This window comes from Lycium ferocissimum, chromosome 8 (assembly GCF_029784015.1).
Source record: "Lycium ferocissimum isolate CSIRO_LF1 chromosome 8, AGI_CSIRO_Lferr_CH_V1, whole genome shotgun sequence".
NCBI lineage: Eukaryota > Viridiplantae > Streptophyta > Magnoliopsida > Solanales > Solanaceae > Lycium > Lycium ferocissimum.
Window position 1 is genome coordinate 39315356 of NC_081349.1, and position 20345 is coordinate 39335700.

General features: G+C 35.2%; 2 protein-coding genes across 4 annotated transcripts; one reads left to right on the forward strand and one right to left on the reverse strand.

Annotated features, from left to right (window-relative positions):
- The first annotated feature begins 5111 nt into the window (after positions 1–5111).
- LOC132068413 (transcription elongation factor TFIIS-like) lies at positions 5112–8944 on the forward strand. Of its 3 annotated transcripts, XM_059461985.1 has the most exons (4): positions 5112–5307; positions 5414–5450; positions 5694–5866; positions 7797–8944. In XM_059461985.1, the coding sequence occupies exons 3-4, from the start codon at positions 5702–5704 to the stop codon at positions 8715–8717; spliced, it is 1086 nt and encodes a 361-aa protein (XP_059317968.1). In that variant the 5' UTR covers positions 5112–5307; positions 5414–5450; positions 5694–5701; the 3' UTR covers positions 8718–8944. The 3 variants fall into 3 exon arrangements, with proteins under 3 accessions (XP_059317968.1, XP_059317969.1, XP_059317967.1); XM_059461986.1 differs by lacking the exon at positions 5414–5450 and having other exon boundaries at positions 5669–5866; XM_059461984.1 differs by lacking the exon at positions 5414–5450 and having other exon boundaries at positions 5689–5866.
- A 966-nt stretch (positions 8945–9910) lies between these two features.
- LOC132066338 (uncharacterized) lies at positions 9911–10330 on the reverse strand. Its single transcript, XM_059459664.1, has one exon. It carries the CDS (start codon positions 10328–10330, stop codon positions 9911–9913), a length of 420 nt encoding a protein of 139 aa, XP_059315647.1.
- Between the last annotated feature and the right edge of the window lie 10015 nt (positions 10331–20345).

A 20345-nucleotide genomic window follows, 5' to 3' on the forward strand; every position in this document is an offset into this window, starting at 1 on the left:
AAATTGAAAACTCAACCAAAAGTGATTATTGCAAATCAAGACATATTTTATTTTATCATTTTCACTTTGAGTTCCATTTTTGTTAGCGCTTACTATTATAGGAGAAACAAGTGCAAAGATGACTAGTCCAGCATCAGCGGGAACTGAAATCTTCAAGTTCATGCAGCCCAAATTGCGACCACAATCCACGGATATCCAGGCCTCAGCTACATGGCATGTTGCTCATGATATTAGCTCATGAAAACATGAACGGCCCAACGTGCCTAAGTTTGGGCTGATCATTGACTCGCCCATTTATTAGCCCAGCCATAAAAGAAAAGTAATTGCACGGTTCGTCCTTCAAATGAACTGGCCAAAAATTAAAACCAACACAAAATAGGGACAAAAGTGCAAATGACCCCATAAAAGATTGGAAATTTTACATGGCATAGCTAATTCTAATATGTATCTATGATTAATAACTATTATTTGCAATCATTTCATAGCTATATGCAATTGTATGTGTATTTGAATGTATTTGGTTTTGAATGAATTACATGTAGTTGTATTCTGGAGGGTCTTGTATCTTTAAATGATGTAGTTTTTTAATAAACTATGTATATTGAGTAAAATAGCTATATTGTATTGAAATTTTGTGTATTTAATTTGATATAATTCATGAGTATCAAACTCTGATACAGTCAAATACAACAAAAAATATATGTTTATGAATGTATATTTGCTTTGAATGAGTTATATGCAATTGTATTTGAATCATTGTTTTCGGCAACTTATCATCGCAATGGCTGAATACATATGTACGTGTATTATAAATACATATGTATTTGAATGATTTTATGTGTTGTTTGTTTCATTTATATACATATGTATATGGCTGAACTATGTATTCAAATACATCCAAACACACGCGCCTACTCCTAAAAACTAGCTACGAAATGTAAATATATAAAAGACAGCTACAAATTGTTAACAGCTCCGAAAAGATAGTTATTTGGGTAAGTTACTCTAAAAGATTGTGGTGATATGCAACCCAAATTGACTCATGAGAAATCTTGTCAAAATATTTTCAAAAAGACATTTTTTCTATTTGATATGTTATAAATAGTCGTAATAAAGAAAGATACAATTTTATTAGGTACTAAAAAAATTTATAAAAGGGGACATTAGACATGGGGTGTTGCCACCACTACTACAACCCTCTGGAACGTCCAGGTCACTTTCCTTTTCACTTAATTTCCAATGATTATTTGGATCCGACTTATTATACGTATGTCAATTCTGAATTTATGTTTTCCTGTTTCTTTATCTAAATTTGAATGTCATTTCGAAGTTTGAGAGTCAAATTGTCGATCACATAATAAATTAGTCAAAAGTAATTCTACTTAGATCCTATAAGCAACAAGGCAGGTCAATGATTTTAAGTCGGTGGTATTTTAAACTTTCCATTCTATTGAGGATTTGATCATATAGTCATATAAATGTCTATGGATATTTAAGACCACAAGAATCAAAGGTCTTTCTTCCTTTCTTAAACTCAGTCAAACACCGCCACATATTTTGGGACATAGAGATTACTATAAAAGATGCTAAACACCAAATTGCTTTTCTGAACTTGTTTGTCCATAGAGAAAGACTAAATAGAAGGCAAACAAAATAGAAAAAAAGTGCACTGATAGGTATGAGCAATAGAACAATCTACCTCTTCAGAGTACTCTGCTCCATCAGCACCGTATGATTTTGCTATTGCCTCTATTTTATCTTTGATACCTATATAGACTCTAATTCGAGCAGAGGCTACACTAGATGAATTGTCCCAATCTTCTTAACCTTGGTGGACATAGTTATTTGGTGTCTCTGTTAGTGGGAGGTAGCAGATATCTGGTGAATTAGTTGAGGTGTATGTTAGTTGGTTTGAGCACCACACATATACAAAAAAAAAAAAAAAAAAAAAAAAAAAAAACATCTGGTGTGCCATGGGATGAACTTTTATTCTCAAGCATATCATTGAAACTAGTTTATACAACCAACGCTCACACACATATTATTGTAAAATTTGTCACCAGATTAAACTTTTTATTTTTCCTCTTAAGCAAACTAAATCATTATCATTCATCAAATAAATGTTCAATTTAATTGTAACCAAAGTGGAACTCCAAAAATAGAAAAATAGGGTATTCACTGAGAATATGAAATAAAATAAGGAGGAGGAGAATTCTTCTAAGGAGGGTACTACAGGGATGGTCAAAATGGTAAAGTAGTAAAAGTGGCATGGGAATGGGGTTGGAGCTGGTATCAATTTTCTTCAAATTCATTGTTGTATAATTTATGTGTGAATAAAGGGGGCTTTACAAGGAGGCCTTTAGGGGGGAGTGGGAAAGCAAGGAGGACGCCAGCTATGGGAGTGAGTGTTCTGCGGGTTGGGGGTGTGGAAAAAGCCTAGGTTGAGCCAAAGGGAAAAAGGCAACTTTTGGTTCAATCAATTTCCCTTTTGTTGATGGTCTGGTCTCTCTTCATACATCAAACATATTTCACATTTCAGTGTTAAAAGTGATGCTTGATATTGTATACTCTGAACGTGAACCATAAAAAACACCTCAATCAACGATTTAGCTCAATGCGGACGACAATTGAACGGGTTTTCTGGAGTAATCAAACTTTTACAATTTGTGCTTCCTAATTAACTTTTCTCCCGGCAAGTAGAGTTTTAAAATATTACGAAGTTATACTATAAGTGATAACAACTAAGTAGTTGTTTCGCTGTGTTTATATGATTCATGATGTTCCATTTTAAAAATTATTCTAAAGTTATATTTGACTGTGTATTAAAGTAGATAAAATATACCGGTTCTTTCTTGTGATAGTTAAGCATTAAAGGTATAGATATTACGCATATGTTAGTGAAATAAAGAAGTGAACTTGTCGTTGGTACATGAGATGAAGTAAAGATCGTAATATCCCAAGTTCAAACATGTTCGAATTCCATCTACACCGCGGGTTGTGATCGTATAGAGGTATTTGAAAACATATCTTGAGGGATGCCCTTAAACACTCATGGTATTATATGAATGTACCATCTATAGTGTGGCAATATCAAGCTTTGAAAGACTGAAACATATGAATAAATCTGATACCAACACGGATTATCTATTTTAGTTGTTGTGCTTTCTTAAATTGCGCATCTAGTACAAGGGTTCAACTTTTGATCATATTTGTGGAGCTAATATACTAGTGCTAAAGCATGGATGTTTTGTATCCATTGAACAAAATCAACTTGTAATCTCATAATGACATCTCAAAACATATTTTAAAAGGACGACTTAAAGCGCTCAGGGTATCATTATCTATGTGCAAATCAAAATTGTGAAAGCCTAGAAACGTAGATTTCCAGTAAATTAAATTATCTTGGAAACTTATGTGTGCGAGTTAGTGAATAGAGTAGTTCAGATGTACACTAGTTTGGACTCTTGATGAGTTATTTAATGTAGGAAAATTTACTTGTCATAGCTACCTTTAAGAGGTATTTATTGATAATAACTAATATTTAATTTATTTATATTTCTTAGCTACAGTGATCTCTAATTTACATATCATAGTTATACCAAATACAGAGTTTATTCCATTGTATCAAGTTTCTCCCTCGCATCTCTCTCTCTCTTCCATTGCCTCTCTCTTTCCGTTCCCTCTCTTTTCTCCGTTGTCTCTCACCCCTCTCTCGTTGCACCACTGAAGCTAAGGCGGCAGTTGTAGCCGTCGGTAATGCTAGAATCCATTGTTTTTTTCACATACCTGGATTTGGTGCATTTTTTGACGATCTCAAATCATAGTTTAGCAGCTGGTAACGTCGGAATCCATGGCTTTTTCTCAGATCTAAATCTAGTGTATTTTCCAACGATCTCAGATTTGGATTTGGTTTAAAGATTTTCCGATGATCTTAGATCATAGTTGTGGATTTGGTATATTCTCCGACGATCTGGATTTGGTGTAAAACCAAAATATCCCGTTAACACTTCTGTATTTCTATGAAAATTAGATCTCTATTTGTATTTCCGCCAGATTTGGTGTATTTACGACAATCTCGAGACCCGACTTGAGTGTATGTGAGTGTATCCGCATATTTGAATGTAATATTTATGTATTCTGAAGAAGATTTTTTTGGAAAACTAGATGTATTTGTATTTTTGAGCAAAACTAGATGTATTTGACTAATCTCCATTCGATTCTTAAATGTATTTGATTGCTTTTTCCTCCTCAGATCGAGTGTATTTGAGTGTATTCGTCTGATCGGATACTATCAGATACAGTCGAATACATTCAACCTTGTGACGATCTTACTGATTGAAAGTCGAATACATTCAAATACAGCCACAACAAAAGGATAAATCAATATATAAATACACTAAAATATACAACTCTGTCGTGTATTTAAATACATTGGAATAAAATCATTTTTTAATACACATATATTCAAAGAAATTAAGGTTGCATGTTTTCAAAAACATTAAATACACGCGACATCAAATAAGATTGGATACAACTGAACAATTAAATACACTCAAATACAACGAATTTCCCTAAACTAGCAATGGAATGTAAATATATAAAATATAGTTACGAATTGTAACAAACTCTTAAAAGATACTCTCTCCATCTCATAATAAATGTTATTTTAGCCAAAACACGCACATTAAGAAACTAATAATGCAACGTGAAGTTTATCAAATTACCCATATATTACTTTTTCTTCTTGATTAGAACATGCACAAGTAGTAATCCTATTGACATTGATAATTCAACAATACCAAGTTACTAGATGTTACTTTAACTTATCAATTTTTTTTAAGGGTATAAATGGAAAAATTTAGGTAATTTATGTCTTAATTTTCTAAAGTAACATTTATTATGGATAAATTTTTTTGATTAAAGTGACACTTATTAAGAAACGGAGGGAGTAGTGGTTTAAGTTAATCATCAGGACGGACACTGGTCGAGATAACATGAAAGAGCTCTGATTCCTAATCACATTGGTCGGAACATTCTGGACGTCACGTGCCTACTGTTTCTCCCAATTCCTTCAGAAATCAGAATACTTTAGTTTATACTAAGGTCTCTGGCCAAATTCTACACCGTCCGATCACACCTCATTGCCCCCATCACTACCGTCCGATCACTCACACGTGCCAGCAACAACTTCTTTTATCTCCTCCCTCTCTCAAAACATTAATGTAAACGTAAAATTCCTCTAGGGTTTCATTCAGCCGTCAAATTTCACAACGGCGAATTCAATTCCATCTTCACATTTGTTATATTGTAAGTGCAGTCCTCAAAAAGTTACTTTTTTTTTTTTTATCATTTTTTGTGTATTTGTATGTGAAATTATATAGTTTTATTGATAAATTTTCGGTTAATTTTATAGTGGAGAAAAAGTTGGAAGAATTATTCACTTTTTGGCCGTAAAAATTATTCACTTTATTTGAAAAATCAGTATTGGCCATGAAAAATTCCAAATCCAACTTGAAGTTGTATTTCAAATTTGGAAAACTGCTTATAACCTGTTTTCCAATTCACTTTTCACTTTTGAAGTTGTATTTAAGTGCAGTTCTCAAAAAAGTTACTTTCTTTTTTGCAGTTTCTGTATATGTATGTGAAAATTACTAATTTTTGTTGATGGATTTTGGGTTGATTGTGTAGTGGAGATAAAAATATGGAGAAGGAGCTGATTGAGCTGTTCGATACGGTAAAACGAGCTGCCGATGCAGCTGCTGTAGACGGCGGTGCAGATTCGTCGCCGGAGGAGAGTAGGTGTCTTGATGTCTTGAAGGAGCTTAAGAAGTTTCCTGTCAATTATCAAGTCCTTGTATCTTCACAGGTAATGATACATTCTTTCCTTAAGCCTTTCTATTTTTTATTTTATTCTCACTGACGATTAGGGTAGAAGGTTAGCAGGTAGCTGCGTGTTATGTGGGAGAGGCAGGGGGCTAGCCTCTCTCCTCTTCTCCTTATAGTAGTATAAACTCCCTCCGTCCCATAATAAGTGTCACTTTAGCCAAAAAAATTTATCCTATAATAAGTGTTAGCTTAGGAAATCAAGATATAAATTGGTTAGTTTTTTTCAATTGTACCCATGGACAATAAAGTAACATCTAAATGATGATTGGAAAAGCCACATAGTAACTTGGTATTGTTGGATTTTTAATGTCAAAAGGTTTACTTTTTCTGCATGCTCTAATCAAGGGTTAAAAGTAATTTGTTTTTATTATATAGGAGTAATTTGGTAAACTTTACATTGAATTATTGGTTTCTTAATATGCGTGTTTTTGGATAAGGTGACACTTATTATGGGACGAAGGGAGTACTATTTATTTAATAATTGTTTAGTTTCTTATTCTTTAATGTGTATTACTATATGTTGCTTCATTTGCATTGTATCTTGCTATTTTGCTGTCGTATTTTCTTGCAACTTTACTTCATAAACTTTCTTTTGAGCCGGGAGTCTATTGGAAACGGTCTCTCTACCCCACAAAGGTAGTCTCTAACCCACAGAGGTAGGGGTAAGGTCTGCGTGCATCTTACCCTTCCCGGACCCCACTTTTGGGATTACACTGGGCATGTTGTAGTTGCTGTTGTATTCTGAAAGGTAACATTCGATATGTGTGCGTAATGTTGGATATACAAGCTTCTGCTTGTTGTATTTGTTCAACTTTTTCTGGATTGAAAGGGTTGTAGTTGCAAAGTTTCAAACTTTGGAAGAATATAAAGTGATTAAATACATATACAAGATGTCATATTGGAGGTGTGACCTAGTGGTTAACGAAGTAGGAATGTGGCATGCGAAACTAGGGTTCAAATCCTTGTGGAAGCAAGCCAAAAAAAAAAAAAAAAAAAAAAACAACAATGTGGTTTCTTCTCATCTGTTCAGTCCTGGTAGGTAGAAGGTACCAGACGATTAGTTGAGGTGCCCTTAAGCTAATAGGATACCAAATAAATGCAAGATATATTTTGATGTTTAAATTTCGACCGCTTTTTGTTGGAAATTGCTTTTTCTTCTCAATGAAATGATAAAATTTCTCCAATGGTTGGAGAAACAAGTTACTTTCTTTTTTCAAAGAGAATCTGTTAATATGCAAAGTTTGAAAATTGAGAAAGATAATTTCAATCAATTTTCAAACCAAAGACCACCTGAATTAAAATCAGGCCAGATAACAATCATCCTCTCAATGACCATACGGGGAGAGTAGTCTTTTCAGATGTGTTAAAAAGACTGGGTCCTTTGGCATAAGAAACCTATTGTAGATTAGTTCCTTCACTTTTCTACACCACTATCGATCTTAACTTCACTAAGGATTTTTATATATATTCTTCCATAGATATGGGAATAGAATGGAAGTATAGAATTGTTTGTTCATTTTTTTATTGAATTCGGCAAATAGGTCGGTGGGGAACATCAAACTCCCCACCTTGGAATACAATTATACTTTCTAGTTTTTCTCTTCTTTTCTCATTTCCCTCCTTTTTTTTTTTTTCCCCGGAGGGAGTGGGGAGAGGTGGGGCTAGGTGTTTCTAGTTGCGATATAATCTTTGCTTGTCAGTTAGAAAATTGAGTCATGATTATCCACTTAAATATGTTCAGTTTCTCCGAAGGGTTTTGGGACATCTGCTGATAAACATTTCATGATGATGGCACAATTGGTATTGTTTTATGTCATGCTTATTCCTCATGTGACAGCCTGTATCACTTGATGCTAGTGAGAGGCAGATAATCCCTTTTCTGTATTTGACATTATGGAAACATGTTTCAGGTGGGAAAACGTCTTCGACAATTGGCAAAACATCCGAGGGAGAAGATCCAGGCGTTGGCATCTGATGTGGTTCAGAACTGGAAGAATATAATTGTAAAAGAAACTCTGAAAAATAAGAACAGCTATGGAGTGAACGGGGAATCTGTAAAAGATGAATGTGCCGGTTCTACTGCTAATGGAGCCACTAAATCTCAAAGAGCGGAGTCGGTCAAGGTTGAAAAGGTGTCTAGGTTTGATAATGTAAAAGTTGAGAGAACGACTTCAAAATCTGAGAAAGTAGTAAAGTCAGAAAGTTCCTTTGCTGAGAAAAAGGTTGAGCGTGTTAGTGTTGCGAAGAGTGAAAAGAGTAATTCTACTGTGGCAAGTGCTGCTCCGCCGAAGTTGGGCGCTCTAATTTATTGCAAGGATTCTGTGAGGGACAAAGTCCGGGAAATCCTTGCAGAAGCTTTATGCAAAGTCGCAGGTGAAGTTGATGAGGATTTGAGGGATGAGGTTAATTTATGTGATCCATATAGAGTTGCAGTTCTGGTAGAAACTGCAATGTTTGAGAAGTGGGGTAGATCTAATGGTGCCCAGAAGTTCAAGTATAGGTCTATAATGTTTAACATTAAGGATCAAAACAATCAAGATTTCCGGAGAAAAGTCCTTCTTGGGAAGTTTCCTCTTCATCGTATAACTGAACTGACACCAGAAGAAATGGCAAGCGAGGAAAGGCAAAAGCAGAATGAGAAAATTAAAGAAAAAGCGTTATTCAATAGCGAACGTGGACTTCCTGCACAGGCTAGTACTGATAAGTTCAAGTGTGGTAGGTGTAGAAAGAATCAATGCACCTACTATCAGATGCAAACGCGGAGTGCAGATGAACCTATGACCACTTACGTGACATGTGTGAACTGCCAAAATCGTTGGAAGTTCTGTTAAATTCGAGCCAGTGTGTCCATGTATCACTTACTGGCATTACATTGTGAGCTTCATAGATAGGTACCTTCTCTTAACCATGATGTAGTTCGTAGTTCATTTTTTCATTTTCTCCGTGGAGGCGATCTCAATATGCACGCATGTGATCGCCGAGGTTTTTTATTGCTGTGGGATGTTATGACATTGTATTTTTCTCATTCCTAGGATAAAAAAATTTGCTCGACAGAAAATGCAGTTGTATTGGAAAGAAACAGAAAAAAATATTAGATGCAGTTGTGAGCAACTATTCACTGTTTTCTTTTGGTATATTATTATCAGTTCAATTTCCGGCAAAGTTATTCCAAATTGATCATAGATTCTATTGACTGGATTTACAAAATATGCAAATCCGTTGGGTACATTGCTGGATTCTTATTCTATACTTTTCCTTTTTTTTACCCTTTTACACAACTATAATTGTGGATTGTAGGAAACAACTCTTGCATTATCCAGAACAAGCGTAGCAAAAAACAAAGCCGCAACTACAAGAATTAATTTTTCCAAAAACAGTTCTTTCAAAACCATATTCATTCGCACATATCCAGAAAAAAGAACAGTCCTAACAATTTTTTTGGATGGTTGTGTGTAACGTGGTTTATTCATCAGGTTGTTGGTGTGTAATCTTATAAAGCAGTCCTAACAGTCATTTTGGATGGTTGCGTGTAACGTGGTTTATTCTTCAGATTGTTAGTGTGTCATTTTATAAAATGATAAGAAATTCCCAATACGTTCTTCTTTGCAATATTGTGAGTTATTTTTCATATTGCTGGTGCGTGTTATTTTAAAACGACGGAAAACGATTCAATTTATTCAGTGAAGTGATACTCCTATAATGTATCATGGTATTCGTTAAAACCATACATAATTTCACCATGAGTAAAAACCATCCAAACAAGGAGTTAAAATACTACTAGTAGTTTAAAGTCCATCTCAAAGATTTTTACAGGGAAGAGAGCTACTTACCAAAGAACGAAAACAAGAAGAGGAGAAACAAATTAAGTCATGCAACAAAAGTCATGGCATTGATGCAAACATAGTACTAGAAGGATATATATATTACACGAGTTTCTACATATATCTGTTGTCACCTTTATTCTTTGCTAATTACAAACATTTGAACTATTGTATACATGTGTAGAAGAGTATCAAAGTCACAACTATATGCTACTAGCCATATCTCTCTCTCTAAGAGCTTGAAAAACTTTAGAACTCTTGTCAAATATCTGAGCCCTCCTATTATAATCTGTTGGTTCTTTGCCCTCATCCTCACCCATAATTGCTTCTCTTTCCAAACACTCCAACAATTCAACTATTCCACCACTTATCCCTTTACACTTGTCCTCCATTCTCCTCATTTCGATCAATTCTTTTTCCATATCCATATCATCCTGATTTATTTCCAACTCCAACTTAGAAACTGAGGGTCCCTTTGCACACTTCAACTTGGAAAATTTACGTGATTCTTCGTTGTGCAAAGGTTGAACTGAAGAAATTCTGAAAATTGGTGCAAGGAAACTAGAAGGTGGAGAAAAAGGGTGAAATTTAGCTTTGGGGTTACCAAGACAATAAGAATCCATAGCTTTCAAATTAACAAAGAAATATGTTTTTTCTTCAGAGAATATGGTTTTTTAGTTTTTTTTTGGGTTTTTTTGAGACAATATAAATCGAGGTATTCAAAATTTGTGTACTTGGTACTAGCTTTGGATTTGAGAGAGTTAAGGATGTCTTTTATAGATGAGGATGACGAGGGGAAATGGGTCGGCGCCACGTGGAAGGCAGTGGTTGAGGTGGTCATCTTTTCATACACGTTTGTTTCAGACTGATATATTTTTGGCGTGTACTTAAGTTTGTTGCTTGAAGTGATGTCATTCCAAACGCATGCAATATAGTCATAAATAATGATGTGGCAACTAGCCCCCACTAAGTCTTTGTTTTTTTAATTTCACAAATAATTACTCGTGTATTCAAGAATTTTCTCCATATAATATTGGGATATTGAAAAGAGATTCTATTTCTATTCTACTATACTATAAATGGGGATAAGCACACAGTAGGTCAACATGCCTGCTTTGGCATTTTGAGGGCAATTTAGTCATGTTGCAGAATTGGAGCAATTCCATTGGCTAACAGGTAACGTGCCGTGGCTTGCTTCCTGAATTTTTGTGTTGCTTTGACAATTTATAGAGTCCAGAACCAAAATGCCCCAAAAAAACTATTTTAAACCAAAATACCCCAATAAAAAAAAATGTTACAAAATTACCTTTAGCGCAAGAAATTTACATCGCGCTAAAACAATTCACGGAGACGGTGCCGTTAAGCTCGCTTTAGTTACGCATTTTTCGCGTTATAGAAGCAGTCAAAAAAAATAAAATTGGCCAACTTTATTTTTTGCAACACTTAGAGTTTTTTTTTCATACTTTGACCAATGATTAGTCGTGTGTCAAGATTTCGAAATGTCAATATTTTATATAGAACCTGATGTTTTTTTCTGCGTACAATAATGTAGGCTCAATACATCAAGGATACGTAAACGTTCGGATCATCATTTTAGGTGTTGAAAAGGTACCCGAAGTAAGTTTTGTTTGTAAACTTTAGGTTTAAGTGTTCTATATACATAGGCGTCCATTTTTATTTGAAGACTTGTTGTCATTAGCTTAAAATTTTTAGGTTTAGGGTTTAGATTTAAGTGTGTTATTTTTTAAAGCGTAATTTTATTTCGAATATACGCGATTTTTTCCGCTCGGACATCCCATTTACGCGATTTTTTTTTTTTTTTGCAACATATTCGAAATAAAGTTACACATTAAAAAAATAACACACTTAAGGAATACTTAGTGTTTTTTTCCATAAAAAGATCGCAACATCTTATTTTAATAAATCTTTTCTCGCGTAAAGACTTCGTGTTTTTTTCATACTTTGACCAACGATTTGTCGTGTGTCAAGACTCCAAAACGTCAATAATTTATATAGAACCCGATATTTTTTTCTGCATACAATAATGTAGGTTCAATACATCAAGGATACGTAAACGTTCGGATCGTCGTTTTAGGGGTTGAAAAGGTATCCGAAGTAAGTTTTGTTTGGAAACTTTAGGTTTAAGTGTTTTATTTTTTAAGGTTTTGATTTAAGCGTGTTATTTTTTAATCAAGACATAACTTTATTTTGAATATAAATATAATTCTAAAAAATATAGGGAGAAAAGCTAGTTGGAAAGTGGTCAAACTTTAGATGGTCATAACTTTACGCTCGGACGTCCGATTTACGCGATTTTTTTTTTATTTTGGGTATTTTTTCGAGATCTATGCGGACAAATGCTGCAAGGTGATTTGGCCGAGCTGATTTTAAAAAAAACACCTTTTATCCCATTCAATTTTAATTTTTCCCCAAATTGGCGTGAAATTTTCAGTTTTATTTACTTATAAGATGATGATGATACGCAATAGATTTCAACGTAAAAATCCCGGGATAATGTAGCTGTGAATGTCAATTTCACTTCTGCTGTTTTAATTTTTGAAAATAAAGCTGACTAATTTTCTCGACATATAAAGTTGACTAAAATAACCTTACAGTCAAACACTAAGTTTTTTCAAACAAAACTTACTTCGGGTACCTTTTCAACCCCTAAAATGACGATCCGAACGTCTACGTATCCTTAATGTATTGAGCCTACATTATTGTACGCAGAAAAAAAATATCAGGTTCTATATAAAATATTAACGTTTTGGAGTCTTGACACACAACTAATCGTTGGTCAAAGTATGAAAAAACACACTAAGTTTTGCAACAAAAAAAAAAAAAGTTTGCCAATTTTTTTTTTTTAGTGCTCGCTATTTTCTTCGCGCTATACAAAAAATTCTTTAGCGCAAGAAAATACATCGCGCTAAAGTAGTTAAAAACCTTTTGGCAACGGCTTTATTTTCAATAAATCTAAACCCTAGAAATAAAAAACCTTAAGCTAATGATAACAAGTCTTCAAAGCGTTTTCATTTTGAAGTTTGCTATGCCAAGAAGACAAAATGGCATGCCTCACTTACGGGCCAAGAAGTGCAAAATGCGACACCCGAGAATTGGCCTCTTTGCTTCCCTACCACCGCCCCATGAGCGTCATCACAATCTTGATTCAAAGTTGGGGCGCAAATTCATATCTTCCAAATGGAAGGAAAAGTGGTAAAGGTAACGCCGTGCCGCGACGTTAACTTAAGCGCTTGGTGGGAGGCAACCCATCGTTTTAAAAGTTTTAAATCATTTTTGAAATTTTATTTTTTAGAATAGTTTAGTTTATAGTTTTTGACTAATCTACAAAGTTTCAAAATTTTTGGAGTTGTTTTGAGCATAACGAATTTTCGGACAGCCCCAAAGCAGTAGCAGTTGCTGAATTTTTTTTCAGCTGACATAACCTGCGAATCGCAGGTCACACCTACGAGTCGCAGGTCGTGTCGCAAGTGGTGACAGAAAAAAAAAAAAAAAAAAAAAAACCTCGGGTGACACCACCTGCGAGTCGCAGGTCATTCCTGCGATTCGCAGGTCGGGTCGCACATGGTGAAAAAAAAAATTATTTTCATTTTTTTTATTTTGTTTTGATTGCTTGCAGCGAGGACACTGCAATATTTATAGTTGGGGGTGGCATGCGGCAGCATATTATATTTTGAAACTTGCTCAAATTTCTGAAAATTTTGTTCTTTTGACATGTTGTGGATTAGTCACTCTTATTATTTTATTTTCTTTGAGGAAAAATGTGGAAACTCTTGGCTTGTTTGGTACTAATAGAGTTAGTCTCTTGCATGTGAAATTGAAATGCGAATACCCCTCCAAATTATTTTGTGAAAGTTAAAAACCAAGGTGCATAGGAAAGAATGATCTTTGTGATAACTTTTGGCTCATTTTGTGACTCTTTACCTACTAGTTGTGTTTACTTTGGATTATGAGATATTACACTAGTGATCCATCTAGACTGGTTCATATGCCACGTGTGTGTGAGTGTTTGTTAAATAAATCTTGTGTTTACTTTTATCATCTAGAACTTGCCCGGTTAGTCGTTCAATGCTAATTTCGATTATGTTGGTTGGAGAGATGACCTTGGGCTGTCTTTGTGATTTTTGAAAAGCCTCTTTAGCCTTTCTAGCCTACCATTGCATAAATAATATCACTAGTAACCCCATTTGAGCTTATGACCTTTTCTTTGATTGCCACATTACAAGCCTTTACCCTGTTTGACGAAATGTCTCTCTTTTGAACCTTTCCCTCCTTGAACATGAAATTGTAAATTTGAGGCCAAAAACCTAAGTTGGGGGTGTTAGTGTTGCTTGAGAATGGTGAAGGTTGGTGTTGTGGAAAAGTCAAAAGAAAGGAAGAAAATTTGAAAAATACAAAAAGGTTGCAAACTTTTTGTGAAAAAAAAAAAAAATGTATCTTTGAAAAAAAAAAAAAAAATTGGAATAATTGGGGAAACTAGTATGCAAAGGAAGGAGTGATGTTTTGAAATGAAGAGGAAAGTGGACAAAAAGTATGTGTAGTGTTCAAGGAGGGCGTAGTCACTTGTATCCCAAATACTTATCCTACCCTTCCCTAAGCCTACATTATGAGCTTAAAAGTCCCGATGTGATCTCCAACTGAATGATCTTGAGTTAGTGATGATTGAAAATAAGGGCAAGCTTATGGTGTGATATTTGTTAGCACTAGAATTTCTTTGATGAGTGTGAGTGACTTTGTGTATTTGTCCCTTGTGTTGTTGTTGTGAATATAGTGATTTGGGGACTTTCTTTCTTGTGAGGGCATATGGATTACGATAGATTGGTGATGTTGAAAAATTCAAAGTTGAGTCAACTGAGCATATCTAGTAAGCTAGTAGTTTTGAGTCACTTATTGAGGCTTGAGTGTTGTTGCTTGATTGTTTTAAATCTCTAATGCATTCTTGAAATTGTATTTTGAAACGAGGAGTTATTTCGTTGAAGCTTCACATGCTTGTAGCCTAATTATTGGTACCAACCAAAGTCATGTTTTTGTGCTTAAAATGGATCCTCATTGAGATTTTTGTTTTAGTTTGCTTGAGGACAAGCAAAGACTTTAAGTTGGGGGTGTTGATGAGTCGTGAAATTACGCGATATTCGACGCTAATTCCTTAAGCTTTTGTGACTCCTTAAGCACTTTTGTTGTTACTTTTTGTGTTTTTATGTTGTTTTGTAGGAAAAGATGCCCGGAGAGCATAACGGAACAAAACGGAGCAAAACGGACCAAAATAGAGCAAAAATAGAACAAATTCATACTTTCTGGCACCATATGCTACACGCAGAGTATAGCACATGGTGCAGCATGTGCAACATGCGAGCAGCATGTGGTGCAGCATCTGCTGTCAGTGAAAATGGCACCATATGCGAGTAGCATATGGTGCAGCATGTGCAACATGCGAGCAGCATGTGCTGCAGCATGTGGTGACAGAGAAAATTGTCACCACATGCTACGGTTTTTGCACCACATGCGATTAGCATGTTGAACATGCGAATAGCATGTGGTGCAGCATGTTGTGCAAGAGGGTATTTTGGTCCAGATTTTGTTCCCGTTTTTTGGATGATATAAATACTCTTTTAGGGTTTGTAATAGATTATCTTTGGCAGTTTTTCATCAAGTTTGGAGACTAGTTTTTACACCACACTTTGGGGTTGAAGATTTGAAGATTTGGTTGAGTATTTCTTAAACCTTTAATTCATTTCTTCAATTCCTTGCTTTGTATTGTATATCTAAGTGTGTAGCTTTCTATTCCATAACTTGAATCTCGTTTATGAAAGTATTCTTGATTAAAGTTTGGTTTGAAACTCTTGTTGTGCTTATGTATTGAATGATTCTTATTGCTATTGAAGTGGGTCTTTGTTGATTTAATTAATCTCGTTCTTGAATGTTTCCAAAGGGATTAGCTAACCCTAGGACTCACCCATTTACTTAGATTGAGCTCGGAAGAGGAAATCTAGGTTGGGAAAGATTAATTAACAAGAATTTGGGTCATTAAACTCATCTAATAACTTGAGCTCGGAAGAGGATAGTTACTTGAGGTTAAATTGGTTGTGCCTAATATCACACTCTAAGGCTTGGAAAAGCTTAGAGTGAAATTCATTGATTTGGTTGGAAGACTTTCAATGAGATTTTAGATATCATTATCTATCAACACAAACCCGCTCTTAGTTGTAATATCATAAAATATATTGGATCGTTACTTGAGTGTAATTTCTTTTGGATCCAAACTTGTGGCCATTGATCATTTACTTGCTTTCTAGGTTAGTTTACATTTTTGCATTAGTCATAATCTTTCTCAAAAACCCAAAATATTATCCATCGTTTGGCTTTAGCTTAGTTAGTGAAAATTTCATACTTTTCTTAATCGCCTATATATTGTTTCTGTGGGATTCGACCCCGACTCATAGTTGGGTAAATATATTGCATACGACCGTGTACACTTTCTCTTTGAGGAGTGTATTTGGACGTTATCAAAAATAGCGATTCTTGCCGGGGACCAATTTGGCGTATTTGGTTAGTTTGGGATTTAAGCTTGCTTGCTTTGGTCCAAACTCGTGAATATTAGTGTGTTTTCTTTGCTTATTTTATTGTTAAAAAAAAAAAAAAAAAAAAAAAAATGAAAATGGGTTTGATGGTTGCAATCCATATTTTGATGTTGTCCATTGTGAAGGACCCCACTTTTGGCAAGATTGTGAATATGCTCCGGAGAGAGATGTGTGCCGTCTCAATCCTATGATGAGAGTATTTGTAATATATGTGGTGGTCAAGGTGGACATTGGGGTGATTGTCCCAATTATTTTGCTTCCCTCCCCCAAGTTGTTCTAACGAAAATGCTAGTTGTGCTTTTGAGCTTGACAGTGGACAATGACATGGCAAATGAAGGACAAATCTGATATGAAGGCATCATGGCAATTCCAAACATACTTAGATCGAGAAGCTAAAATGGAGGAAGAGCGGATTGTGCCAACAAACCATTTTAGAAAATGGAGATGCTATGAAAAGAACGAATGATCCATTTGAGGATGCCAATTCCTCAATTGTCATAGTGTGTCGACTCCTCAAAATGAAATGGTTGAAGAAGAGATTTCAAGTTTACAAGATGAATCCGAAAAATTCTTATGACCACGACGAAAGTTGTGAAATTGAAGAAATGGTTCAACTTGAAGAAGAAGAGCATAATCTTGAAGAAGAAATCTCTAATTCTCAAAAAGAAGAAGTTGAGGAAATTTTGAAAAGCATAATAGGGAGGAATGAACAATATGGGCAAGTCTTGACCAAATTTGAAGAAGAGGTTCAACATGGAGATGATGAAACTATCCAAAAGGTATATGTTGGATGGATTTTTACTTGGATGAACAATGAAGAAAATCTTGACAAAATGAAAATTTTGAGCCAAGATTGGCTAATGAATCAAGCTCAACAACTTGAAGCCTATGGAAATCACCGTGAAGGCATTTCATGGATGATGGAAGAATTTCTAAAAATACATGTTGAGCAAAGTCAAGAAGTGAAGCTACTTGAAATTACTATCCAAAAATTAGAGGAGAATTGAATGCAAGATTGAGGCATGTGATGCTCAATATCAAAGGGCCATGGATTGTAGTTTTGAGTTGGTTTCCAATGAAGAAGAGGTCAAGATTGATTTTCATGAGCTAATGGTAAATTGCCAACCTACCAACCCAAAAATAGTGAATGATGCCAAGGTTGAAGAAATGATACTAGAGTTGCATAAGAAAGTTCATGAAATGGTTTTTGAAGACTCTAGTTCATTTTTGGGTGAGGATGTCAAAATTCATGCAAATTTGAATTTGAGAGCGTTGGACCTCATTCCAACCATTTTTCAACATTATGCTTGGTTAGTGAAATGGAAGTTGAACTAACCGAGCCTTGGAGAATTTTGGAGATGAAGATCAAGTGCGTTTTCATTTTGAAGTTTGCTATGCCAAGAAGACAAAATGGCATGCCTCACTTGAAAGCCAAGAAGTGCAAAATGCGACACCCGAGAATTGGCCTCTTTGCTTCCCTACCACCGCCCCATGAGCGTCATCACAATCTTGATTCAAAGTTGGGGCGCAAATTCATATCTTCCAAATGGAAGGAAAAGTGGTAAAGGTAACCGTCGTGCCGCGACGTTAACTTAAGCGCTTGGTGGGAGGCAACCCATCGTTTTAAAAGTTTTAAATCATTTTTGAAATTTTATTTTTTAGAATAGTTTAGTTTATAGTTTTTGACTAATCTACAAAGTTTCAAAATTTTTTGGAGTTGTTTTGAGCATAACGAATTTTCGGATGACCTTGGGCTTCTTTGAATTTTTTTTTTGACAAAAGTCACACCTACGAGTCGCAGGTCGTGTCGCAAGTGGTGACGAAGAAAAAAAAAAAAAAAAAAAACCTCGGGTGACACCACTGCCGCGAGTCGCGAGGTCATTCTGCGAGAGTCGGGTATGGTGAAAAAAAAAATTATTTTCATTTTTTTTATTTTGTTTTGATTGCTTGCAGCGAGGACACTGCAATATTTATAGTTGGGGGTGGCATGCGGCAGCATATTATATTTTGAAACTTGCTCAAATTTCTGAAAATTTTGTTCTTTTGACATGTTGTGGATTAGTCACTCTTATTATTTTATTTTCTTTGAGGAAAAATGTGAAACTCTTGGCTTGTTTGGTACTAATAGAGTTAGTCTCTTGCATGTGAAATTGAAATGCGAATACCCTCCAAATTATTTTGTGAAAGTTAAAAACCAAGGTGCATAGGAAAGAATGATCTTTGTGATAACTTTTGGCTCATTTTGTGACTCTTTACCTACTAGTTGTGTTTACTTTGGATTATGAGATATTACACTAGTGATCCATCTAGACTGGTTCATATGCCACGTGTGGTGAGTGTTTGTTAAATAAATCTTGTGTTTACTTTTATCATCTAGAACTTGCCCGGTTAGTCGTTCAATGCTAATTTTGATTATGTTGGTTGGAGAGATGACCTTGAGCTATCTTTGTGATTTTTGAAAAAGCCTCTTTAGCCTTTCTAGCCTACCATTGCATAAATAATATCACTAGTAACCCCATTTGAGCTTATGACCTTTTCTTTGATTGCCACATTACAAGCCTTTAGGTTTGACGAAATGTCTCTTTTGAACCTTTCCCTCCTTGAACATGAAATTGTAAATTTGAGGCCAAAAACCTAAGTTGGGGGTGTTAGTGTTGCTTGAGAATGGTGAAGGTTGGTGTTGTGGAAAAGTCAAAAGAAAGGAAGAAAATTTGAAAAATACAAAAAGGTTGCAAACTTAAAAAAAAAAAAAAAAATGTATCTTTGAAAAAAAAAAAAAAGTTGGAATAATTGGGGAAACTAGTATGCAAAGGAAGGAGTGATGTTTTGAAATGAAGAGGAAAGTGGACAAAAAGTATGTGTAGTGTTCAAGGAGGGCGTAGTCACTTGTATCCCAAATACTTATCCTACCCTTCCCTAAGCCTACATTATGAGCTTAAAAAGTCCCGATGTGATCTCCAACTGAATGATCTTGAGTTAGTGATGATTGAAAATAAGGGCAAGCTTATGGTGTGATATTTGTTAGCACTAGAATTTCTTTGATGAGTGTGAGTGACTTTGTGTATTTGTCCCTTGTGTTGTTGTTGTGAATATAGTGATTTGGGGACTTTCTTTCTTGTGAGGGCATATGGATTACGATAGATTGGTGATGTTGAAAAATTCAAAGTTGAGTCAGGCGAGCATATCTAGTAAGCTAGTAGTTTTGAGTCACTTATTGAGGCTTGAGTGTTGTTGCTTGATTGTTTTAAATCTCTAATGCATTCTTGAAATTGTATTTTGAAACGAGGGAGTTATTTCGTTGAAGCTTCACATGCTTGTAGCCTAATTATTGGTACCAACCAAAGTCATGTTTTTGTGCTTAAAATGGATCCTCATTGAGATTTTTGTTTTAGTTTGCTTGAGGACAAGCAAAGACTTTAAGTTGGGGGTGTTGATGAGTCGTGAAATTACGCGATATTCGACGCTAATTCCTTAAGCTTTTGTGACTCCTTAAGCACTTTTGTTGTTACTTTTTGTGTTTTTATGTTGTTTTGTAGGAAAAGATGCCGGAGAGCATAACGGAACAAAACGGAGCAAAACGGACCAAAATAGAGCAAAAATAGAACAAATTCATACTTTCTGGCACCATATGCTACACGCAGAGTATAGCACATGGTGCAGCATGTGCAACATGCGAGCAAGATGCGGTGCAATCTGCTTCGTCGTTGAAAATGGCACCATATGCGAGTAGCATATGGTGCAAGATGTGCAACATGCGAGCAAAGACGTGTCTTTAAAGATGTGTGTGAGAGAAAATTGTCACCACATGCTACGGTTTTTGCACCACATGCGATTAGCATGTTGAACATGCGAATAGCATGTGGTGCAAGATGTTGTGCAAGGGGTATTTTGGTCCAGATTTTGTTCCCGTTTTTTGGATGATATAAATACTCTTTTAGGGTTTGTAATAGATTATCTTTGGCAGTTTTTCATCAAGTTTGGAGACTAGTTTTTACACCACACTTTGGGGTTGAAGATTTGAAGATTTGGTTGAGTATTTCTT